The following is a 27,607-nucleotide window of genomic DNA, read 5'->3' as shown; positions in this document are numbered from 1 at the left end:
ATATAATATTGTATCTTTTCATGTGATATTATATAAATAGTGCCTGTTTGGGAGGGTAACAGTTGAAATTGACACCCCGAAAAAACCATTGTCAACCGACGCGAAGCGGAGGTTGACAATGGTTTTCGAGGGGTGTCAATTTCAACTGTTATCCTCCCAAACAGGCACTATTTATTTTGTTATACTGAATGTCTATTTTAAAATTTATAAGAAAATTTTACTGCTTTTATATAGGAATAACGTGAATTCTACAGCGAACCGTACGCGCATAATTTTCGCGCATGTAACATTTTTTAATGTTACCCGTTGCCAAGTGCGTTGCTAACGCTGAGGGTAATAGTAAATAATATTAACTGCGTCTTAACCAATCAGATTTCAGTATTTAACATGAAAGTATAACAAGATATTTTATTATATACCCATCAATTTTCCCTTCTTGATACTGACAATTTTACAGAGTGTGGTCCGATTTTCCGGATCACCACTCTGTCGGTTTCCGATCCCGTATCGCCACTCTCTTAAACTGATGATTGTACGCATTAAAGTGAATTTCCATTACACACATAACACATCAAAGAAAAAGTTTTCCTTTCGTGAAAACAGTTGCTTGAACACGGGACTCACAAGTTACCTACAATTAAAGTTAGTGACAACAGTCAATACATTTTTAGAGTTAAACTTCTTAAAACTTCTTAAAACTTAACATATGTTGTGTGTTTTTAATCTAACCAGATGATATCCCGCGCAAGCGCGGGAATTTGACAATTTAGACATTAATATACATGTAATACAGTTGAACCATATAGAGTTTGTTCATTTTTATGGCTTACGGCCGTCTAGTTACCGGATAATCTCTACGGCAAAAATTTCAAAATTATCTGAACATGGGCGACAGAAAATAGTTCTATTCGAATATTTCAAAGTTAACTGTTTGTTGTTCGTAATAAATATCTTTAAGCAAGATTATATTTTTCCGTATGTTAATTATCACTTACGTTATTGTAACCAATAATATTAACATTCTACCGTGTTTTTCCATTAAATTCTGTGATCTTTAAATGCCTCTAAATGCAACAAGTAATCACTGGGTATTCAAAGGTTAAAATGACGGAGTTTTATTATGACGTCACAAACGTTGAACGCTGTAACCACTCTATTTTAGGGTAAATATTTGCTTAATTTATATTGAAACTGCGGATATCAATTAATAATGATTTAGAATTATTTGTGATTATTTACAAAATCATCATGCTGTTGAATATTTGAGGAAGAAATGCATATAAACTGAACATTAAAATGTTTTATCTAGTAATTTTATACTGTATATTCATGCAAACATCGTGCATCATCAATGACGTCATAGTTTGACGTTTGCGACGTCAGTTGAATCTGTACATGGGATCTTTAAGTTATTATTAAGACCAATTCTATGTAAGAATCAAAAACCCTTGGCCACTGTATGTCACCGATTCAAATGAAATTTTATATGTAGTACAATTATAACCATATAAAGCCAAAAAGAGTATCTGCGGCTTTGACTTGACAACTGTTGTCATGGAAACGGATTTTCTAAGTTCATGCCTTGGCAACAGGGCGAAATATGTAATATATTGAATAATTCCATTAAATAGATACTGTTCTGAAAAAAACAAACATGGAAAAATATTGTCTTTATTAACTTAAGAATTTGATACTTTTTTTTTATTTTTTAATCCATTTGAGTACTTTTAATTACTTATTTTATGCCACAACTTTTATTTTATTATGCTTCCTTTGGGATTAAAAAAAGTATATTTGCCCACTGATCTAGTGTAAACTTACGCACTGAAAAAAAATATTGATATCAACTGAAAAATAAGAAAAAATCAAATTTATGGAGAAACCAAAAATAATTGAATAATTTTACATTATATCATGATAAAATATCACATAAACCATTACAGAGTTACGGTTCTTTATGACGCTCTTCGATGTAAGAGGTTAGGACGGCCTTCATTTGTTTACAAATGGATGAAAAGAACACTTGCAGTTTTCATTCGTTTTATTCTTCAGAAATTTGTTCTGAATCAGAGAGTTTTTGTGCTATTGATTCATTGCCATTCACTTTATCTGCAATTATTTTAACCGAGTCGGGTTTATTTTATGGAAAACAAACAAATTCATTTAACATTTGTCAAAATCATATAAAAAGCATCCGAGAGAAGAATCGTCTGCGAATGAAAGTGAAATGTTGTGGAATTCCCCAGTTTATTGCCTCACACACGATAAAAAATCAAAAGCGGTCAGGAAAGCAGAGGGCCGACAGACATCTAACAATCCAACAAGTGGAGGATGTACGAGGAAACTATGGAATAGTCCTCCCCATTGGAACAATGTAGCCTACTGTTGAAGTGTTTTTACTCCCTCGTTTTCAAACAACAAACGCCATTATTATAATCTGGTTTATATATCCATGTTTCATTAATCTAAATTCAAACCATTGGTCCCTACCAAATAAACTTTGATTTTTTTGTTTAATTTATTATCATCAACTCCAGTACAATCATTAAATTTAGCTACGTAGCTTGAAATACCTACATACACGTTGCTTTATTTACCAAAAAAAACATGCATTTCTATTATTTGAATAACTGTATGACACCTTGTGTTCAATATTTGAGGCATGGATAAGTGTGGCTACTCAATTCAAATTGTGCTTAATTATAATTACCATCCAATTATCATGTTAACCAAAGTAACTGCTTTGTAACACATAAACATACAGTATACATAGCCCCAAAACTTTAAGAACTTTGACTGCATTTGCACAAAATAGCAATATTTTCAAGAGTGATTTTTTCATGAATTGTTTTCAGATCAGTACAAAGTTGAAAATTATTGTTGCACCTGAGTGTGACATTTTGTACAAATGCTCATTTAAGATAAAAGTATGATTGAATAGCTAAATAAGCTTATTTCAGGTAGGTAAATAAAGGTTTTTATTTAAACAATATTTTATTATGTAAAAAATATTACATAATCTGCCTATTTGAGCCCTCTCCTTTAACAGTCAATTTGACAAACATTGATGGTACAATGTAACAATAGATTCTGAATATAGTTGAGAAAAACAAAGGAAAAATAAGTGGAATTAAGATGCTTGGTACCGGGTATTATTTATGTACAAAATAAAAATAGTTGTAGAAAGCTAGCAGTTAAGCTGTTTGAATGACACTGTGAATAATGCATTAAAACTTAAATCTTTTGGTAGCTAAATAGCTAATATATAATCATGTACAATCTTAAATATAGCAAAATTTTTGTTATAAGGCAAACTATTGTCCCCATATAACAATAAGTCTAGAGAGATGGGGATATCTAAATGTAAATTACTTATTGACTGTATAAAAACTTGCCTCTGTGCATCATAATGTGGACAGACAAAAAAATAATGATAAGCATTTTCAGATACATAACCACACATATCACAAATAGAATTTTCACACAAAAAATGATTGAATAGGTAAATAAAGTTATGTGCATAGGTAAATCAATCTACGTAGCTAAAATCTAGTGATTGTACCAAACCTGATCATTGGTCAAGTGCACATGATGGTTGGTATGAATATATTCAATACAGATTCTGTTGATTCACAGTTAATTAACTTTAACAGGACAATAAGAATAATGATATTTATTTATATCTAGGAAATGCATATATCTAGTTAGTCTTTTTACATAATTTATCATGTTTGTGGATCTCATAAGATACACACATAACTGATTAATCAGTAATAGGCCTTCTACTGCCATCAGATCAAATTTTCTCAATTTTCAATTCTCAGCTAAATAGTTACTAAGCTCATTTATTGATCCTTCCTAATTCCTCATATTCTGTACATTTCACTTAACACAGAGGAAAGTTGGGTTAATTTATAATATAAGACTTGATCAGCATAACATTTCAACACCTATAGTCAATTTGAAAACTTAAAAACTATATATCATTTAAAATACAAAAACATAATAAAACTCTGCATAATTACCTTGAATGAATGAATAATCATAAGAATATAAAATCCCATTGCACAGTAACTCCATTTTACAAAGGAATATGGATTAGTGCCCTTTGTTTGAAGTATTTATCAGGGGGCTATACTTCCCCAGCATATTTTGATTTTTTTTTTTGATAACTTTTAAATTAATGCAATATACTGGTGATTTATATTGAACATTAAAATTGTAATTAAAACCCAAGTGTGATTTGAATTTTTAGTTTTGTGTGTGTGTTTTTTTTTTGTTTTTTTTTTGGGGGGGGGGGGGTGTCAAATGTACTATATTTAAGTACAAGATTTTAAGGCACACTTTAAGATTATTCATTGTAAGGAAAAAAAGGACACACATTAATTTGATTGACTTAATTTCTGTGATGTAAAAGGTAAAATTAAATGCTAATGAATTAAAGCTATATATAGTTGCATGATCAAAAACAATTGAAATTGCCTTGCCTAAATTTTTGCTGAAAAAAATTCTTTGATTAATATTGGAATTTTTTCATTTCTTTTTTATAATCATTTATTTTAATTTTTATTTCAGCTGTATGCACATCCTGTCGTGCAAAATTATTTAAACATGAAGATGACCACCAAGATTGCAATGATGAAGTACCAGTAAGTAAATGTCAATCATTACTTTAACTTAATTTAACCTACTTGACATATAAAAATTAATGCACATTATAAATATGATGTAGGGGACATTTTTTATTTAAGTAATTACTTTATTTGATATGGGTTTTTTTTCAGGCTGATGATCAGAGTAGTGGCCGGTTCTTTCTAAGACCTAGAGTTGAAGTCCACTACAATGAAAATGTAAGTTTATATATAATTTTACTAATTTATATTTGCTGGAATAGAATATTCATGTGTATATATAATTATATTCATAGTATTAAAGACACTGTTTGTCTGTTTGTTTGTAATTCTTTGCAAATATATACCGGATATAGGCAGTTTTATATAGACTACATATGTACATGTATATTCTGAATCTTTTCTGAATCTTTTATGAAATCAATGTTTAACCTGAAACATATATTTTAGAGTGTGGATCATATAGTTGAGGCGCCAGCGGTGTTTGCTTATTTATATTTGAATATTTAAGCGTACAATGGAATAAAATTATATAAATATAAGTAATAAGGAATCATTCTTTGAATATCATGAGGTTATAATTTCAGTCTGGGCGTGATCAAATCTATCATAAAGCCCCGACCGAAATTATTACCTCATAATACTCAAAGAATGATTCCTTATTCCTTAAATAAAATCCTTGTCGGGGACATATTTTCTCTCTTCTTGTTCCAACCTGGCTCATACTTTACTCACAGAATGTCTATGGTCAGAGAATGTGCAGTGACCTTGAATGAAGTTTGTAGGCCAAGGGTCAAGGTCATATTGAACTATGCAAAAACCCTTTTCTCAGAGCATTTATACTTTCCACTTAGCCCTATTTGACTCATACTTCACATAAATAGTTAATGGCGTTCAGTGAGTAATGATTAAAGCCAGGTGTTTATATTTGATGATATTGTTTTTTTTACTGAGTTATTCCTTCATTTTTTAGGAAAATATTGCATCAAGTCAGGAGACACAACCAAGTCAAGAAAGTCAAGCTTCGGAAGCATCAGTGTCCGGTGTGGATCGCCTATCAAAGCTGAATGAGTTCCTTTCTATATGCAATGCAAGTCCTATCAAAAAAATCAGAGAACCATTTGAAACTTCAAGTGAAAGGACAAAGAGAAGATATGCAGCAAAAGCCACTGAATGTTTAACACTTCTTTTAGAAACAATCTGTCCTGGAGAAAGTGATGACTTGAAAGATGCAATGTTCTTAAAATGTGAAAGTTCCTACACCGACTTTGATGCACCTGAGTGTATTAAAGCTTTGGTTGACAGCTTTTTAAAAGCTGAAACACCAACAGTCCGTCTGCAGATTTTGTCTATTCTTGCCAATCATTATAGTTTCAAAGATATAAATGCCAAAATTCCATCTGTGACACAGCACAAGTTTTATACAGCTAGGAAGCATGCCAAGGACTTTGGTGTGGGAGCTCAAGTTCCAGTGGAGAAACGATCGAGAGAGAAAGTTGAAACTGCAAAACTTGAACACTTCCTTGACTTTATAACGTCAAATCAAGTGATTAAGGACTTACCACTTGGAGAAAAGACCCTTACCTTATCAACTGGTGAAATAATTCAAACGCCATACGTTATTAGATGCCTTGCACCTGCAACCATAGTGAGACAGTATTCCCAGCTGTGCATTGAGGAAAACTTTGAACCGATTGGTAAGTTTTATTTTTCAACTAGATATCAATTTACCTGTTTATCCATGTTTATTTATGCATTGTTTTTTGTTTCAGTCCCACTTTGTGGGCAGTCTGTCTGTCCCCCTGTCCATTAGAGCATACTTCTTTGTAAAAGTACTTTCAATACTTTGATTGAATTAAGTAATTGCTTTTGATCTAACAACATTCTCTGAGGCATTGATAATACTTGTCTATTTTTACTACCTCCCAATAATTACTACATCCATGAGCTTGTTTATATATAATTGTATTTTTTACCATATTATGATTTATCTTAGGACAAAGCACCATGTACATGATTTTGGCCGAGTGTAGTGCTGCAATGCGTAGATCTGTGGAGGGTGTGGATTACTATGTCGCAGAAGCTAGTGAAGCATTTCGAGCATTAGAGGACATGGTGCGTGAAATGCAGATTCCAGCGTATGAACAGAAAGAAATTGTAGAAAGACTGATGCAAGCCAAGCATTATCTGAAGACAGATTTCAAAGTAAGGGATACAAGTATTAATATACCCCCACTCAAAAGAAGAAGGGGGTATACTGTTTTATACTTGTGTGTCTGTCTGTCCGATCTTTCTGTTTGTCTGTCTGTCTGTCACATTTTTCTCAGCAACTAGCTATTCAACGCAGCTGCAACTAGATGCATGCTCGAAATTTTAACACACTCTTTGTTTAGGTATGCCATATGGTGGGATATATTTTTGTACTGTATATAATATCCTTAATGTATACTGGGGAATCATTAAAATTCGTGGGGGCCAATTTTCGTGGATTGCTTTAATTTTACAGGTTCATGGGGACGTGATTTTTTGTATTCTCTGATACTTACAAAAGGAAATATGACTTTACAGTCCTAATATATTTATTCGTGGAGGATGTTAATTCGTGGGTGAGAGATACCCACGAATTCCACGAAAATTGAGCCACCACGAAATCTAATGATTTCACAGTATACATGCAGTTCAATCTTGAAGTTGATGAAATTCAAAACAGTTTATGTATAAGGATATATCTACGGTATTTATGTTTTTATGCCATCAGTATGTAATAATTAAGAAGTTATTTGGAGATTTATTATGCTTATATTCAAGGGAGTATCAAATTATTTGATGATTAGTTGTATTTTCCTTTTATAAAGATGCATGTGAGGCCATCTTCAAATGTGGCAGATCACTGCCTTTCTCATGCTTTAAGTGAAGCTGACAGTCTCTACTTTGAAGAGGAGTGTTCTCATCACCATTCGGACAGCTGCGTTCATTGTTACCAGCTCGACAATATTTTGTCATCAATTTTGGACATGGTGAAAGATGCATCCTGGGACAATCCTGATGCATACCTATTCAAGGCAAATGTCCAACCCCTTCTTTTTTCTTTTTTAAATTAAGTTGTGATTGGTGATGCATCTTTTTATTTGCTTTTATATGGCCTTCCTCATCTTAGTGTAAAATATAATTACAATATAATATATTTGAAACTATTATTGGTATTGTGATGATGATCACTATATGCAAAGTATCTCACTACAAAATCAAAAAACTTTATGGAGTATTTATGAACACTGCAATTATATTGTAATAGAGAGAGTTATCTTTTTCTTAGGTGGAGAAGTCTGTGTCTGCCATTAAGGAACTAAAGGCACATGTTCTACGTTCCAAAAACCAAGGCAGAGCTAGAACGAATGTGACAGAAAACCTTGGGGATGGAGATCTATTCCTTGTAGCTGACTGGGCCATGAAGTTTCTGCCTCGAAAATTTAGAGAAGGACAGACAGATTGGTTCGGAAAGCGAGGAATAAACTGGCACATTGCAGTTTGTGCCACAAAGAATAATGACAGTTATGTGCTGGACACATATCTTCATATTCTGGATTCCCAGTGTCCTCAGGACTCTAGGCTCACTACAGCTTTAATAATTGATGTGGTCAAGGATATGGCAAATCGAAGAGAAGTTCATAACGTTCACATCTGGTCTGACAATGCAGGATGCTATAAAAGCTCTTATACCCTCTATGCCTTACATCAAGAACTCAAACCCATCATCAAGTCATACAACTTTTGTGAAGCGCAAGATGGAAAGGGTCCATGTGACCGAAAAGCATCGCATATTAAATCTGCCATTAAAAGATATGTCAATGAAGGAAATGATGTCCTGGATGCTTCTCAAATGAAAAAGGTAAAAAAAAATTAAATTAGTAGAATGATGATTTAATTAATTTCAGAAAAGTATGAAAGGTTGCATGATCTTATTTGAAAACTCATAATATTATTCAGGATCCTTATTAATTATGTTTGGTCTTGCATGTAAATGCATGCAGATGATATTTATAAATACTAGTGTGTAAGAGATAGCTAGTTAAATAGAACATTTTTAGGAAGACGTAATAATGGATTTAAAGTGTATATGGTCCATTGTTTCATTAATACGTATAAATTCCAGGCTATTGACACACAGCAACATGGTCAATACAGGGTCAAAGTTGTCACTCCAATTATAGATGTCAACGAAGACAAATGTGCTATAAAGGCCATTCCAAACCTTTCCCTATTGAACAACTTTGAGTTCAGTCCTGATGGTTTAAGAGTATGGAAGGCTTACAATATTGGTTCAGGTGAATATTAATTAACTACATAAACAATTTATGTATTTATATTCAGTACAAATTAAGAAAATAACTCATAAGTGAAACAAATTCTTTCCAAAATGACTCGTAGGAAATATGTTAATGTTTTACTGATCAACTATTTTAAATGCATGTGTATAAGCTTTAATATTTATCAAACCTTAACAGAGCCCAAGTATATATGCATAGGGTAGTCTATTTGGAATTTGATAACTGACCTGATGATTAACTTCTTAAAATCAATCTATTTAGGGAAGTTATATCCATGGATCAATGCCGAAGTTCCTGTTACCCAGTTGAATATCAATCAAACCTGGCCCATAGATGTTCATTCTGCTCTTCTTCCACTAGGTATGTAATACAATTATCAAATGATAGAATTTTATTTTGTTCTGGGTTAATAACTTGCATTAACTAACTTATAGGATTTCTTACCATTTTCAAGTTGCCTCAAATTTTAGTTAATGAAAAAAATTATTTCATATGTATAAGGATTAAACAATCCGCTTATTGGGGTCACATGGAATTTGTTTCTACATCCCAACTTTTGTGTTATAAACTGCACCGCAAAGATTTTAGTTAAAGATTTGGTTATTATTCCATTTAATTCTTTTTTGTAATTTTAAGCTGATCAGCATGAAATTTGAATTTTAGATGATGATGAAAGTCCTGAACACAACCAATCATCGGAGCCAGTTCCCAAGAAACAGAAAACATCTGACAATGTTTTTCACTGTGCCAATGAAGAGTGTGATAGAAATTTCAAAACTCTATCATCCCTTGAACACCATCAGCTCCTGGGTAATTGCAGTCTCAGACCAGAGAAGAATCTTCTTGACAGATCCAAGGTTTTGTATCAAGAAAAATTGTCTACTGTCAATACAACTTGTTCTACATTCTATGAAGATCATTCCCAGTCATCTACTGCCATGAATGAAAAGTCTGTAAAACAGATCGGATGGGCTCTTAAAATAAAAAAACAAAAAGTCTTCTTTAACGATGACCAGAAAGATTTCCTTAATGAAAAATTCAACATTGGTAAACTTACGGGTAAAAAAGAGGACCCTGCTAAAGTCTCCAGAGACATGCCCTATGTGAAAAAAGACGGCAAGCATCGATTTGGTAAGGAGGAGTACCTAACCCCAACGCAAGTGGCAAGTTTTTTTTCAAGACTTTCTCAGAAAGATAGAAAATGTGAAGATGGCGATTTCCTGGCGGCGTCTTCTGACAAGAAGATGTGTATTTTAAAAGCGGAAGTTCTTTCACGTTTATAACATTACTAGTCCACTTAACTGAATGGTATACAGTAAAACACAGTTTTAACAAAGTCTTATAGGGTAATTCATTATATCCTTCAAATTTACAACTTGTGATTAAGTCAGGGAGAATGAAATTCAATTCGGTGTAACTGTATGGTATATTTACTTCTTTATAAAGATGGATTAATTCATAGAATTAGAGTCTAAGGTCCATATTCAACATCAGTCTCTCCATGTTTTATAAAACCTGTGAACATGATTTATATTGAACACTAACATCTTTTCTTAGTTAAACTTTCTGAGAATTGATTAATCAGTAGATGTCATTTTTATTGTAAACTACTGTTAGAAGCTGATAGATTTGTAGACCCTCTGTATTTAAAGTGTTTTCTGTTTATCATTTAAGGAAATTGAGTCAATAACAACATTATAAGTTTAATTTTACTGATTACTGTGTTGATCCAAATCATCGTGCATTGTATAATATTCACTTATCATGAACCTTGATTCATTTCAATGTCGTCATTCATGTTCTGAAAATTGTTAAAATTGTATGACATTGAGGTTAAATCTATAAATGTAAAACGATTGAAGTATACATGGAGAGAATTGTTACTGATAACACATCTGTTATATGTATTTTTGTTGTTGTTGTTGGTGGGTTTTTTTGTGTTTTTAACAAATTCTAGTCATGACAAATGTATGTTTATTATCACTTAGTTGATTGATTATTGTTATTTTATTTATTTGATCAATGCATTTGCATAAATATTTTAAAAATTAGATGATTTTATGCCTCTGCTGTCATCTTTTTAAAAGGTGTGTTCCAATTGTAAGTCTGTAGTTAAGGAAGAAATGATCACTTATTTTTTGGCAAAGTGCCAAAACATACAATTTCTATGTCATAATATTTTTTTTCTCGAATGTTTCTCCATAAATGTTTTCATTTATATTAAAGGTTCTATGTTTGACAATTTATTGTTAATAATTAGATTTCTTTTATCCATTTTCCAAACAATGCAAAATTAACTCTGAAAAACAGGAAAAAGATGAGTTTTGGCAAAGTGCCAAAACATACAATTTCTATGTCATAATATTTTTTTTCTCGAATGTTTTTCCATAAATGTTTTCATTTATATTAAAGGTTTTATGTTTGACAATTTATTGCTTATAATTAGATTTCTTATATCCATTTTCCAAACAATGCAAAATTAACTGTAAATAACAGAAAAATTACGATTTTTGGCAAAGTTCCAAATGGCAATAAATTTGCATAAGAGCCAGGCAAAAAATAATAATCCCATATTTATAAAAACTACAGAAAATGAAAGATAATTTTATGTAAATTTAAGATTTATTGACATTTGTTGTGGTATTATTTTAGCAATTATAAAATTTTATGATTAAACATTGGTAAAATTGGCTGATTTTATTAGTGTAATTCAGCTTCACGACACCACTATCAGTTTCCATGGCAACGGAAGTAAGAATTTTGGTTCAAAGGTCAAAATTGTGTAAGATAGTGTAATTGAAGATGACACAATGAAAATCAAGGTAATCTGTGACATTGAGTGGCCAGACCCCTTCTCATTTCCTTGATTCTTACATAGAATTAGTCTTAAGTATTGAATCCCTATTTTTTGAAAGATATAGTCTCATAACTGCAACGGTGTGTGCATACAAATTGAATAACGCGCGTTAGCGCGTTATGAAAATTTGTTTGCACACACCGTTGCAGTTATGAGACTATATCTTTCAAAAAATAAGGATTTAATGCTAATTGCAAGCGCAGCAAGCGGCGCGAAGCGCCGCTCCCGTAGCGAGCTCTAAGAACCAGTGTGCGCGGGAAAAAGAACGAGCTAAACCTACAGATTCATCAAACAAAATTTTTTGTCTCGGTCCCATAATGCTCTCTAATATTTCATTACATTCAGTTTCTCGAAGAACATGAACTGATCTTTTTTAAGTTAGTGAAATTTTAAGCAGAATTTCTGCTTAAAATTTCACCAACTTAAAAAAGAGCATGAATTCTTTTCTTCAGTTTGAAAACTTCATTTGATAAACAGATAAGATAATTTTATTTCCAAATTATGGGTCCTTTTGGGCATACAAAGGTACATGTAATAACAACAACAAAAAATAAAAATAAAATAAATACAACAACACCTACACACTATAACAAAAAAGAGAGAAGGTTTCTAAGTGACAGTTTATTAGACATAAAAAGATGAGTTTATTACAGTCTCTGTTACACATTTATAAGGCTTTTCTCAGTTGAAAACAACTATAAATGTAGTTAGCAAAAATTTCAATAACATTACTAGACACGATCTCGTTGCGAGCAACGAGTGGGTCTTCCGTTTCATTATGAATAAATAATAGGGTTAAATTAAAATGTTGACATTTGGTACAAGTTACTATATTAACTTCCTTTCAAACTAATTTTTGGACCTACACTGCAAAATTGAGATTTCCAGAAAAGGTCATTTTTACACTGCAATTTCTCTGCAATGCGTTTTCCGATTTTAAAACGGTTTTTAGTTTTGTATTCAGTACAAAAATGTCTACAAAACGTATATGCTTTAAAAATCCAAAAATCGAAATTTTGGAATCACTTCCGGTGACGACCGGAAGTGACGGATGATCTGCTCATATTAAAATTTGATAAGTTTAAAACATATTCTGATGAAAAGAAATTGTAAATTTTTTATTTTGAAAAATTTTTTAAACGCAATTTTTAAAAAATGCTGTTTGAGCGGACCGGAAGTGACGGACGATCATGGTTTTACCTGATCGGCCCTAGGAATACATAACTATATTAATCCTGAAAATTTCAATGTTCTATCTTTAATCATTTTTGAGAAAAAAGGGAGGACAAAATCACTTTAAAAAAAAAGAAAAACGAACATAACGTCCGACCGGAAGTGAAGTCATCAACAAAAATGTACCTGATAAAAGACCTTGATATTTTGTATTATTCATAAAAATTTCATAAAAATCCGTTGTAACATATTCGAGATACTTGAGTTTTAAGAAAAATGTTAAGAAAAAAAAAGAATAATAATAATAATAGTGAAAAATAGAGAAAAAGAAACCTAACAAAAACAATAGAGTCTTCCGTTGGAAACGGAAGACCCTAATAAACATGATAATAAATCTAATTTCAAAAATAAATTCATTAGCTTTCGCAAAACAGAACGATACATATACAATGTGCACCTATAATGGCACACTCAGAAGATTATTTTTGCCTCAATTAGAACAAAATAAAAAAGTAAATCTAACTAATATAGACAACTCATCACATTTCATGTATGAAGATTGTCTTATGTCTGTCTTACTTTCAAATACATTCATGCAAGTAAGGCCAACCATTCATGAAGGTTTCGTTTCTTAATCACAATTTTTGAGTGTTTGCAATGACAAGGAAAAGTGATTATTTTACCAAAAGTAGAATTTTTTTGTCAATTTTACATTGCAATAATGACAGATGTAACACCTATACTGAAATGACAGGGTAGAGACCTTCGATGTTTTTGAGCGCGATGTATTATATTCCAATTATACTCCTTTCTTAATGAGATATCAATGACCTGTTCAACAGAGTGAGCACGCTCGAGTGATCACAAAAATTTGTGTTACATGTATAGGGAATTTTGGCAAGCCAGAGTTAGGAGCATACCCATACAGAGACCAATGCTACATGTTGTAGCATAAAGGATGCGCAGAAGGTTTCTTTGTTGTACCTAAATAAATAAGCCAACATGCCAGATTCTAAACAAGAGGCCCATGGGCCACATCGCTCACCTGAGCAACAATAAACATAATAAAATCAGCTTTATGGAGTCATATACAAAATATCTGAACAATGTCGTATAATAGATTCTGTATTAAAAAAAAAATTCCCCTGCATATTCTTATGTTTATCATTGAGCCCCTTTGTAACAGGGTGGTTTTACAGTCATATCACATATTGAGCATTGCAGTTCTCAAGAAGATGATCAGACTTAAACAACTATTTATATATGGATTATAAACCTATATCAAATTTTGAACCCCTTGTGAGGTCCAAGAATTGTCCAGGGGCCAGAGTCTAAACAATTTTAAAGAATAAACAATATGTCAAAATGTGGCCCAACCCTACTCCTGAAGAATATGATTTTGACAAATTTTAATCTACACTATCTGAACTGACTGAAGCTTTTCTAGACAATTTGTGTTTAGAAGATGATTTTTAAAGATTTTTCCCTATATATTCATATGTAAAAATTTGTCACCCCCCCCCCCCCAATTGTGGCCCCACCCTACCCCCTGAGATCATGATTTGAACAAACTTTAATCTTCTCTACCTGAGGATGCTTCCACACAAGTTGCAGCTTTTCTGCATGATCGGTTTTTGAGAAAAAGATTTTTAAAGATTTCTCTCTATATATTCAAATGTGAAAATTCAACCCCCCCCCCCTCTAACTGACGCCCTACCCTACACATAAGGATCATAATTTTATCAAACTTGAATCTACCCTAACCGAGGATGCTTTCACACAAGTTACAGCTTTTCTGCACGATCGGTTTCAGAGAAGAAGTTTTTAAAGATTTTTCTCTTTATATTCCTATGTAAAAATTCGACCCCCCATTGTGGCCCCATCCTACCCCTGGGGATCATGATTTGAACAAACTTGAATCTACACTACCTGAGGATGCTTCCACGCAAGTAATAACATTTCTGGCCAATCAGTTTCTGAGAAGAAGAGTTTTAAAGATTTTTCGTTATATATTCCTATATAAAAACTCGCCCCCACCCCACCCCATTGTGGCCCCACCCTACCCCCAGGGATCATGATTTGAACAAACTTGAATCTACACTACCTGAGGATGCTTTCACACAAGTTTCAGCTTTTCTGGATGATCAGTTTCAGAGAAGAAGATTTTTAAAAATTTACTCTATATGTTCGTATGTAAAAATTTGACCCTCCATTTTGGCCCCACCCTACCCCTGGGGATCATGATTTGAACAAACTTGAATCTACACTACCTGAGGATGCTTCCACACAAGTAACAGCTTTTCTGCACGATCGGTTTCAGAGAAGAAGATTTTTAAAGATTTACTCTATATATTCCTATGTAAAAATTTGACCCCCATTGTGGCCCCACCCAACCCATGGGGATCATGATTTGAACAAACTTGAATCTACACTACCTGAGGATGCTTCCACGCAAGTAATAACATTTTTGGCCAATCAGTTTCTGAGAAGAAGAGTTTTAAAGATTTTTCGTTATATATTCCTATATAAAAACTCGCTCCCCCACCCCATTGTGGCCCCACCCTACCCCCAGGGATCAAGATTTGAACAAACGTGAATCTACACTACCTGAGGATGCTTCCACACAAGTTTCAGCTTTTCTGGCTGATCAGTTTCAGAGAAGAAGATTTTTAAAAATTTACTCTATATGTTCGTATGTAAAAATTTGACCCCCATTGTGGCCCCACACTACCCCTGGGGATCATGATTTGAACAAACTTGAATCTACACTACCTGAGGATGCTTCCACACAAGTTACAGCTTTTCTGCACGATCGGTTTCAGAGAAGAAGATTTTTAAAGATTTACTCTATATATTCCTATGTAAAAATTTGACCCCCATTGTGGCCCCATCCTACCCATGGGGATCATGATTTGAACAAACTTGAATCTACACTACCTGAGGATGCTTCCACACAAGTTTCAGCTTTCCTGGCTGATCAGTTTCAGAGAAGAAGATTTTTAAAAATTTACTCTATATGTTCGTATGTAAAAATCTGACCCTCCATTTTGGCCCCACCCTACCCCTGGGGATCATGATTTGAACAAACTTGAATCTACACTACCTGAGGATGCTTCCACACAAGTCACAGCTTTTTTGCACGATCGGTTTCAGAGAAGAAGATTTTTAAAGATTTACTCTATATATTCCTATGTAAAAATTCGACCCCCCCCCCCCATTATGGCCCCACCCTACCCCTGGGGATCATGATTTGAACAAACTTGAATCTACTCTACCTGAGGATGCTTCCACACAAGTTTCAGCTTTCCTGGCTGATCAGTTTCTGAGAAGAAGATTTTTAAAGATTTACTCTATATATTCCTATGTAAATATTTGACCCCCCATTATGGCCCCACCCTACCCCTGGGGATCATGATTTGAACAAACTTGAATCTACACTACCTGAGGATGCTTCCACACAAGTTTCAGCTTTCCTGGCTGATCAGTTTCAGAGAAGAAGATTTTTAAAGATTTACTCTATATTTTCCTATGTAAAAATTCGACCCCTTATTGTGGCCCCACCCTAGCCCCGGGGAACATGATTTGAACAAACTTGAATCTACACTACCTGAGGATGCTTCCACACAAGTTTCAGCTTTCCTTGCTGATCAGTTTCAGAGAAGAAGATTTTTAAAGATTTACTCTATATTTTCCTATGTAAAAATTCGACCCCCCCATTGTGACCCCACCCTACCCCCGGGGAACATGATTTGAACAAACTTGAATCTACACTACCTGAGGATGCTTCCACACAAGTTTCAGCTTTCCTGGCTGATCAGTTTCAGAGAAGAAGATTTTTAAAGATTTACTCTATATTTTCCTATGTAAAAATTCGACCCCTTATTGTGGCCCCACCCTACCCCCGGGGAACATGATTTGAACAAACTTGAATCTACACTACCTGAGGATGCTTCCACACAAGTTTCAGCTTTCCTTGCTGATCAGTTTCAGAGAAGAAGATTTTTAAAGATTTACTCTATATTTTCCTATGTAAAAATTCGACCCCCCCATTGTGACCCCACCCTACCCCCGGGGAACATGATTTGTACAAACTTGAATCTACACTACCTGAGGATGCTTCCACACAAGTTTCAGCTTTTCTGGCCAAATGGTTTTTGAGAAGAAGATTTTTGAAAATTTCCAACAAATTTTCAATGATTTTTTATTATCTCCCCTTGAAAGAGGGCGTGGCCCTTCATTTTAACAAACTTATATCCCCTTTACTTAAGGATGCTTTGTGCCAAGTTTGGTTGAAATTGGCCCAGTGGTTCTTGAGAAGAAGTCGAAAATGTAAAAAGTTTACGGACGGACAGACAGACGGACAGACGGACAGACAGACTGACGCCGGACAAAAAGTGATCAGAAAAGCTCAGGTGAGCTAAAAAACAAAACGTCACCTTAAGGAATTTATGTTAAAGACTATGTAAACAATCTGACAAGTTTGGTTATACTAAAAAGGCCGAAAAACACACTTAGGAATCATAGCAAAAATTATTTTCTCCCTTTATTAGGGGATAACATTATTTATCTGCTGACAAATGTCAACATGAACTATAAGTATCAGTTTTGCCTAAAGAATTTATCAGCTTAACAAATATATTGATTTTAAATGCCAATTTTATACATGTTCTTAACTTAATATACAAAGTTTTACAATTCTTGTAAGGTAATTACTGATTCCTATAAATCCAATTTTTCTAATAAACATGACCATGCTGTCCGTCTGACATATTTTAATTTAAGCAATAAAAATATGCATTATGACTACATTCCTTTCTATACACTCTTTGGAAGCTCAAATTGAGGCCTAATGTAAAAAAAAAAATGAAGAGTAAAGCATATAACTCGAGTCAGAAAAAAATTTGAATCTAATGTAAGTAACAAAAATGTTTCTACAAATGAGAAATAAACATGTGCACTATAGCTGTATTATACAATAAAAATAATGTTTATACCAATGCATACCTATAAATATCAGCCAAAAAAAATTATATATATCCAATTATTTTTAGGCATAACATATTACATAATATTACATGTATATATAGTTGCAATAAAAAAGGAACACAATACTTGCAATAACTGCAACACAAAATGAACCTGCACTCATGAAATAGAAATATAATGGCAAAATGTGTTCAAAGTATATAATCTAATGAAATCATTGTTACAAAAGCTTTACATATATCGACACTGAATGTAGAACGCAACATATCACTGGGATTACATGTATCAATATACATGTAGCATGTATCACAAGTCAGAGCTAATGTCCATAAATTGATGATCACAACTTCGCACACTGTCAAGCTTTTTCCGTAAAGTTCTGTTGTTCATTGTGTTCGGAAATTTCGAATTGGTGTTTGTAGAAAGTGGTTATTTGTCAATGTCCATAAATAAACCAAAATGCAGCATTACCATAGTGACCCTACAAAACAGAAGAATCTAAAAAAAAATTTAAACAGAAGAATCTAAAAAAACTTTAAGTGAGATAAAAGGATCATTACTAGATTGAGTCGTCACTCAAAACTAACTAGTACTTTCGGTCAAAAAGGTTCTGCCTGATAATATATAAATATTATTATTATTATTATTATTATGTATGAAATGCTTCATAAATAGTTATAAACTTTAAACATTTTAATTGTCTTATACATGTATATACACACACTTTTTTTTCAGCCAAAATTTGATCAAAAGTAAGGGGTGCATTTTATACATAGGAACAAAATTTTACCCCATTTTTTCAGGCCATGATTCTGGAAAAAGTGTTAAAATAACAGCCATCTGGTACTATGTGTGCCAACAGATGACGACGTACCCGACACCTGAATCAGTGTTTCAGGCACATTTAGGAGATATTCCTTATAACAAATTCAAGACTTTGTCAACAGGTTTTGACGGTCACCTTAGTACCATATTTAAAACTCGAGCTTGAACATTTATAAAGTTTTTGAAAGCATTGTATAACATCGTAACATTTAAATAAATTAATAACAAGAGGCCCAGGGGCCACATCGCTCACCTGACAAACAACAGCCTTAACTCTGATCAAATTATCATAACAGTAACAAAATCACAATATCTTGACAACTAAGTACGGTAGATCTTGCTAAAAAAATTTAAAATATCTGCCGATTTTTATCCACATATTTTTATGGTAAATACCAAGCCCCTTTTGTTGTATCTGTAAGAAGATTTTTCTCTATTCATATATACCCCCCCCCCCTTTTGTGCCCCCCCCCCATTGTGGCCCCACCCTATCCCAGGGGACCATGATTTAAACAAACCTGAATCTGCACTATCTGAGGATGCTTCCACTCAAATTGGAGCATTTTTGAGAAGATTTTTTAAAAAGATTTTCTCTATATATTCCTATGTAAAAATTCACCCCCCCCCCATTGTGGCCCCACCCTACTTCCAGGGACCATGATTTGAACAAACTTGAATCTACACTACCTTAGGATGCATCCATACAAGGTACAGCTCTCCTGGCCCAATACTTTTTGAGAACAAGATTTTTAAAGATTTTCTATATATATTCCTATGTAAAAATTCCTCCCCCCCCCCATTGGGGCCCCCATCCTACCCCGGGGAGCATGATTGGAACAAACTTGAATCTTCACTATCTGAGAATGCTTCCACTCCCAATTTTAGCTTTCCTAGCCTAATAGTTTTTGAGAAGAAGATTTTAAAAGATTTTCACTATATATTCCTATGTAAAAATTCATCCCCCCATTGTGGCCCCACCCTACCCCCGGGGACCATGATTTGAACAAACTTGAATCTACACTACCTGAGGATGCTTCCATACAAGTTACAGCTTTCCTGGCCTAATAGTTTTTGAGAAGAAGATTTTTTAAGATTTTCTCTATATATTCCTATGTAAAAATTCATCCCCCCATTGTGGCCCCACCCTACCCCCGGGGACCAAAACTTTTTTCAGTGAAAATAGTCTCTTTCAAAATAAACTTTTTGTGCTACATATATTGTACTTTGCAGTTATATGTCCTTTGCTAAAAGCAGGGCCAATTTGAGATTGTAAGTATTAACGATGTCTAGTTACTTTATATATTTTTTACATTTGGAAAATTAAAATTTTTAAAAAGTTAAATAGATACATTATATTTATGTACATATGATTTTTTTTACATATATATTATTAAATTGGAATGTAATTTTAATAAATATGTCTGTATATGTCTGTATATATAACCAATCATATAGAAATAAATATGAAAATAACAAATCTCAATTATGTTTTTTATTTGACAGCTTACATGAACAAAACAATGATATCTGTCTTAGGTGCTTTCTTAGATAAAATTGATACGACAAGTTTTTAACAATTTTCTATGCTATGTTGTTAAATTTTTTTTTTCACTGTCTGGTTATGTAACTATATTTTTATGCCCCCTTCGAAGAAGGGAAGGCATATTGCTTTGCTGATGTCTGTCTGTCGGTCGGTCGGTCCACCAACAGTTTCCATTCATTGTCTTCGCAAAGGATGCACATATCGAAATAAAATTTGGTATACAGCTTTATCATAATAATATCTAGGTCAAGTTCGATATTGGGTATGATCGAGCAATTTTCGACATAGTTGTGCTCCATGGACGTAGAAAAATTCTAATTATTTGCAGTTTCCGTTCATTTTCTACGCAGAGGATGCACATATTGAAATGAAATTTGGTATACAGATTTATCATAATAATATCTAGGTCAAGTTCGATATTGGGTATGATCGAGCAATTTTCGACATAGTTGTGCTCCATGGACGTAGAAAAATTCTAATTATTTGCAGTTTCCGTTCATTTTCTACGCAGAGGATGCACATATTGAAATGAAATTTGGTATACAGATTTATCATAATAATATCTTGGTCCAGTTTTTTTGGTAAGATCAAGCATTTTTTGATAGAGTTGTGTGCCTTGCACTTAGAAAAATTTCAATTATTTGTAGTTTTCGATCATTTTCTTCGCTGAAATTTTCAAGGGAGGGGGCATAAGTGTTTTACAAACTTCTCTTGTTTCTGCAATGATCGCTACCTTCAAAACCCGCATGAATCATCAAAGAAAGCATTTTATTGTTTATATTAACATCTTTCTTTAACTAATTAATAAACTGATTATGAAAAGTTAGTAAAATTCACTAAATTACCGTAAATGAACAAAAGTACGTTAGCTAAAAGAAACAGCCAAATTTAATCGTCTTCTGTGAGACTTTGAGTCTGGCATCTTCATGATTATTTCGTGCAGTCCTGGATTTTACTTAGGTCGCTGTAGGTTCAGACCAATCGATAAACAGGGCGTGTCAATTTCAGTCCTGTCACTCTCAGCCGCTGTAGATTTCGACAAATCGATAAATAGGGCGTGTAGATTTCAGTCTGGCTGTTTCTATAGAGCTATGAATTGACTATAAGTTTCCGTAAGAAATAGAGGAAATTATGCTTGGTAGATGTAAATATAGAGCTATGAATTAACGATAAGTTTCCGTAAGAAATAGAGGGAACCATACACGGTAGATGTAAAAATTTAAACAATTAAATGCTTCTTTGATGATTAAATGTAAATACATGTAAGTACGTTAGCGTAAAGAAACGGCCAAATAGGGCGTATATATCAATTTCAGACCTGCCAGTTTCAGCCGCTGAAGATTTCGACCAATCGATTAAATTGGGTGTTAAGATTTCAGACTGGCTGTTTCTACAGAGCTATGAATTAACTAAGTTTCCGTGAGAAATAGAGGGATTAATACCTGGTAGATGTAAATATTTCGCTATGAAAATGCCACAGGCATACAAACTTATACATTGTAGTGCATTTATGAACAATTGTTCATAAAATCGGATGCTATATGAAATTTACGTTCGGGATATGAAGGTAGTGATCATTGCAGAAAAAGATACATAACACTCTAACGCGGGTTATGTATTTTTATTTATTTTTTTTATTTTATCTACCTTCGTAACCCGCATGAATCATCAAAGAAAGCATTTCAATGTTTATATTAACAGTTTTAATGTGTTACACACAAGAGTAGGGAAACTATTAAGGTCTCACAACACTATTTTTCCGAAGGTTCACGTCAAAACATGGCTGGGGCAAAATAATTCCCGAATTCCCCTTCGTTTTAAGGGGTTTTCCGCCAGCGACATGTACTGTACTTTTTATGAGATGAAAAACAAGATATGTGCAAAAAAAAACCGAAGGCATCCTAACATCCAGAAATGTCTTAAACTTATTAGAACCTTGAATTGTTACTGGGTTCTAATAAGTTTAAGACTTGTCTGGATGTTAGGATGCTGTCATTTTTGGGGGGGGGGGGGGGTTTTGCACTGGTAAGGGTAGACCACATGTAGGTGACCCTGATAATTTCTGTCCCAAGGGTAGAGACCTTTGATTTTTCCAAGCCCGATGTTATCAGTTCCAATTTTATTATTTACAGAAGTTGCAGCAAATGCCTAGATTATATAATCTAGACATGATACCATCATCATATTTTTACAGAGAAAGTGAAAGGCCCCTTATAGTTGACCCTCTGAAATTTTGCCCCAAGGGTAGAGAGCTTCGGTGGTTTTAAATTCCCATTACATTATATAGATATGTTACGGTAGGCTGACGTTATTCAAAGTAATCAAATCATGCGCGGTGGCGGGCTGAATTTTTACAAAGGAATAAATAGAGAAAATGTCTTTCAAACCTTTTTTCTAAAAATGTGAAGCAACAAAAAGTTTTCCATAAGGAAAAATTAACGCTCTTTTCATAAAAAAAAATATGTCTCAGCAAAACTTCAATATTTCAAGAATATTTATAATGCAAAACAAAAGTATTATTACTGCTTTTTCAGTTTTTTGAAATGTATGTCAGTGAACAGAAATGTTGTGACCAGTAGATGTCTACCGTTGTCTTTTGGTGTTTTGGGTTTTTTTGTTGGAAAAACATTTTGTTGAAAGAGAAATGTACAAACGTGATTTATAAATGTATTAAAAATTCAATAAAGTTCCCACTTCAATTTACAAATGGAATGAAGAGCTGTCTCTACATGGATTTAATTATTTACTGTATACAAGATGTGTTTAAAGTTTGTTTTAAATTTACTTTTGATTCCTCACTACAATGACATTCATTGAATTACCCCTGAATGTTACTACTTAAAAAAATTAAAATCAAAACTGATAACTGTTGTAGATTTTGTTGTACTGAAAATAGAAATTATACCGCATGTGTTTGTAATGTGTGAAAAAATATTACCTCTGTGGAGGAAATTTAGCTAGAAAAAATGTACACAACAACCTCGAATATAGAGCTCGTTTTAATGTTGTATAGGTGAGATGCCATGAAATTGGGACAACAAAGTAATATATTATGTTGCAAACAGGATATTTTTTCACGCTAGTTACAAAGTAGAATTCCAAATTTGTGTAGACTTTAATATCATTTAAGAATGAAATATAGCGTTGACAGATGTGTAGCAGTACACAATTCAAAACTGTCAAATTTTGAAACCAGTGGTCGCTTTTGAAAGGTATTTTTGAACAAAACTAGCGTTTTGTTTTCAATACTTTATTTCTTCCTTTATAACAACAGCAGCGATCGATCGACTTTGTATTTTTACCTTCCATACACCTGCTTAATTAAAAGCTTATTACTTTATTGATGTGGGTGTGTGTGCATACATGTATATGAATGGGTGGTGAAAGGAAAAACAAAGCAAAAATTCTTTGTAATTAACTTGTATATGCCTTAAAATTGTCATGAAAATACAATGAAGAAATGGGAATTTTAAAAAAATCCTAGGATGCCCATCAACCATCAGGCGAACCATCAACCTGTCAACACATACATCACTTACAACCTTTGCCAATTACATCAACGACTATTATGAAAATAGACGATTTCAAAGACAACTGGAAATGCAGTTAGACATTTTTAAATTTACTTATATAGAGTTTATATTTCACTCCAAACCGAAGGTGTATGAACAAGTCAATAAAATTTCCAAAACCAAACAAACTACTGCAATATGCGTTGCGTAAAAAAATGTATGGAAGGAGTTACTTGTCCTTAGTTGCAACTAGATATTTAAAGAGTTAAAGGTTTTTAATGTTTATTAAAGAAACATGAAACTAGAAACGTTAACAAACAAGAATGTTAAACGTATGTTATTCTTACCTCTATAAGAGTATGAATTCATATGACACAGTTTCCTGACATATATTTTTAATGAAATACCCATACACACTTTAATTTATGCATAAGTAAAACAGATAATTACCGAGAGCGATTTATAATATCTAACGAAACACTACCTCACTATGTCTGTGATAGCTAAAACTCAGGGAACCCTCTCATGGGAGGGTATTTGAAATAAATGGAAACAAAGAGTACAAATCATGTGTTTGTAAGCAATATTATTTTGATTCAATCTCTAGTCGCTCTCACCCGCCTTCTATAACATTAAAATACCCATCTATTTAACCTGTTTAACTCTTACGTATCTTTTGGTTAAAAAGAATTAAAACCTAACGTAAAACCAAATACATCTCCCGATTGATCGTACTGATGGGCTGAAAAAATGCAGCTAGCTTTCAAAAGTATTAAGCTATTTGACAAACAAATACGATCGAGAAACATATTACATATAATACCGGAAAATCATAATGCAATGTGTGTACATGTGTGTGCGTGTGTGTGTGTGAGAGAGAGAGAGAGAATTACTAGCGCATGGAAGTGTAGAGTGCTTTTTAACCTCTTGATGCCCCCTACATAGGAGTATTCAAACGTTTGAGTGCCCATATTTCAAGGTTAAAAGGTCAAAGTAACTATTTCAGGATATACACTTTCATAAAAAGCTAAGGAAACTCAACAGCATTTCTTATTTCTAAATGACCTAAACCTTTGACCCTTTTCAGCATGTTGAAAGGACAAAGAAGCCATCTATGAAATTATGCCTCCAAAAATTTGCCTTCCACTATGCCCTCATTCAATTTTGCTTTACATACTTAAGCTTAGAACATATTCGGAAATTATTGAATCAACCCATAGATTTTCCTTTCTAAGTGACAGATTTTAGTATAAGAATTTGCATAAATATTAAACAAACTTTAACAAAGAATTAGACAAAGTAATACTTAAGAAATATTAAATTTAATAGTTTGTTTACAGCGGTATATAAACAAGTTGATGGCCGGGTCACCCGGCGCAGACATTAACTTAGATGCTAGGAAATTCAAACTTCAAATTACAAAGAGTTGCAAGACCTAAAGAAATCAAATAATACATACTCATTTTGATGTATATTGTGACAAATTTTTGTTCAAGTTGAAATACAGAGATATAATAAGAATAATTTCTTAGCCAGCGAATATGTATACAAATGGTGAGAATTTCTAAAGACGATATATTCAGGCCAAACAACTGCTTAAACAAACACTATACGACGGAAAGGGGCCAATAGCTTAGGTTAGTCTGGTTTTATTTAATTGATTGTTTAACAAAAAAAACGAAAGACTTCTAAGTATTATTTGATGCCAACAGCTGTAAAATATTTACAGAATGGCTGCAAGAGGCGTTGAACAGTAACTTGACTTTCGGGTGGCAATATAATGCAAAATTTATTCACAAAATCATAAATAGAGAGTACAATATATGTATATGTTGGCTCCTACAATGATGACCAAAAAAATGCAAATTAAGAATGATTCATGTTTTTCGTTCGTTTGTAAAGTGTTTATCTATTTTATCAAAGGATTGACAGTACGTCTCAATTATTTCCGTACAACCCTCGTATATTGACTATGTATCCATCAGTGTCTCTGTAAACTTACAAAAAATGGTGAAAAACACCTCTATTTTGAACACGAGTTTTTTAATGAAAATGAGATACGTATGTACTTCTTACATTTTCCTTCGAGAAAAAACAAATAAAATCATATATAACTTAAAGCTGCTTGGTCCGATTTTATATCAAATTTTATGCACGCTTTTAACCGATGGTAATGCTAAGCATATGTATAATAATAGACATTGCAGTAGTTTTCCCAGTCAATTAAGTCAAATTTCAATGAAGAAAAATACATAAAAAATTTGCTGTAGTCATGTTGTATATTTTATTTGATAAAATGAAATATATCAGAAAGGACATTACGACTTTGACATCGCTTTAAATAAAGGTCGAAATGATCAGACAAATTACAAATAAACAAGTGTACGTTTTGTTCGCTAATATTTCTGAAGTTTGCTTTCTTTACAATCGATGCATGGCATATAGGTTGAATAACCCCAATTATTCGGGGGAAGAAACCAAACGGTTTCCTTTTCTAAACATTCCCGTAATGCATTTTGGTTTGTTTTTTCGTTTGCCCAAAAAGAAATTGTTTCTATTTACTTTGAATATTTCTAACTTTGAAAAAAAAATTGATATTGTAATAACAAAAAAATCGGACCAATCAGTAAAATCTGTATAAAAAAAGTTCAAAAATTTTCACCTATATATTTTAATATTTATCATATTAAGCCCCTTTTGTAACACTTACAGGGTAATCAGTCATATCCCATATTCAGCATAAACTGATGGTATTAAAACATACTTAAAATTAAAAGATGTAATATTTAAAACAGGAACTGCCCAGCTGTTTAAAAGGGTTTGCTTCCACTATGCACCTCTGCAAATGTGTTCTGAATGTTTTCTTTATCGTTGCTAAGTATGTAATAAATCCAGAGTTGCTCGAATGAAAGTTCACGAGACTTCACCGAGATTTGTTCAGTTCCCGTGAAATTCCGAGCGGAAGTATAAGTGTTCGGATAATATTCTCAAAATACGTAAGTACTGGTCGTTTTTCATATCATATCCTACTTTGATTTATGTTAAAACATGACAATCTTTTAAGATGTATGTCTTATTTCACCATACAGCGGTAATTTATATTAAACGATAATATTCAGAAAAGAGTTATCGTTCGTGTTCAACCACGTGTAGAGTGGTTGAAAATATAAACATTTTCAGTTGCTTAATAAAATCATGGCCATGTTTGATACTTGTGTTGTGCAATACCATGGGTTTTTTGTTTTGTTTTTTAAATAATGGGTGTCTGTTTTGCATAAAAACTTAGCATATCGAGCCATTTTCAAGGAACATTCTGCATAAAATAGTATAGTCTGTTGCGCTATTGATACTATTACTAGATCAGGCGCGGATAGAAAATAATCCTCGGCGGGATCTCTACAACGCATGTTTATTGTTGCAACAACAGACAAAAACTATTTTTTGTATTGACACATTTATTTCTAGAACACATTTTATCTACCAATTAATGAAGATAAAGTTTAAAATCAATAAACCTCAAGATTTTATATTTGATTACAAGTACCTAGATTCTATGAAATAGACTATAATAAGAGGCACGATTTTTACTGCGAAACAGAAAGGGTCAAATAAAACCACGTGATCTAAAATTTAAATGACAATAACATTCGCTTGGATGTGTAGAAAGGACAATGACTTAACAGATAATACAGTTATCAACAACTAAAAGAAATCGAACTTCCTTGTCAGACCAATATGTAATGCATGTGTCA

At 33.0% G+C, this 27,607-nt stretch overlaps 1 protein-coding gene across 1 annotated transcript; it reads left to right on the top strand.

The window, feature by feature from the left end:
- Nucleotides 1–2,011: 2,011 nt before the first annotated feature.
- LOC128158002 (uncharacterized) lies at nucleotides 2,012–11,389 on the top strand. The gene is made up of 10 exons (XM_052820672.1): nucleotides 2,012–2,374; nucleotides 4,576–4,649; nucleotides 4,785–4,850; nucleotides 5,605–6,328; nucleotides 6,628–6,836; nucleotides 7,487–7,693; nucleotides 7,948–8,520; nucleotides 8,785–8,956; nucleotides 9,221–9,319; nucleotides 9,623–11,389. Exons 4-10 carry the CDS (start codon nucleotides 5,866–5,868, stop codon nucleotides 10,240–10,242), a joined length of 2,343 nt encoding a protein of 780 aa, XP_052676632.1. The 5' UTR covers nucleotides 2,012–2,374; nucleotides 4,576–4,649; nucleotides 4,785–4,850; nucleotides 5,605–5,865; the 3' UTR covers nucleotides 10,243–11,389.
- The last annotated feature ends 16,218 nt before the right edge of the window (nucleotides 11,390–27,607 follow it).

The sequence above is a fragment of the Crassostrea angulata genome, chromosome 8, assembly GCF_025612915.1.
Source record: "Crassostrea angulata isolate pt1a10 chromosome 8, ASM2561291v2, whole genome shotgun sequence".
Taxonomy (NCBI): Eukaryota; Metazoa; Mollusca; class Bivalvia; order Ostreida; family Ostreidae; genus Magallana; species Magallana angulata.
Note: the sequence above shows the minus strand (reverse complement) of the source record. Positions and strands in the feature narration are given on the sequence as shown.

Coding starts and splice junctions, on each gene's coding strand:
- LOC128158002 (XM_052820672.1), top strand. CDS start 5,866: ATGTTCTTAAAATGTGAAAGTTCCTACACCGACTTTGATGCACCTGAG. Junction 6,329..6,627: donor GGAAAACTTTGAACCGATTG/GTAAGTTTTATT, acceptor GATTTATCTTAG/GACAAAGCACCATGTACATG. Junction 8,957..9,220: donor GGCTTACAATATTGGTTCAG/GTGAATATTAAT, acceptor CAATCTATTTAG/GGAAGTTATATCCATGGATC.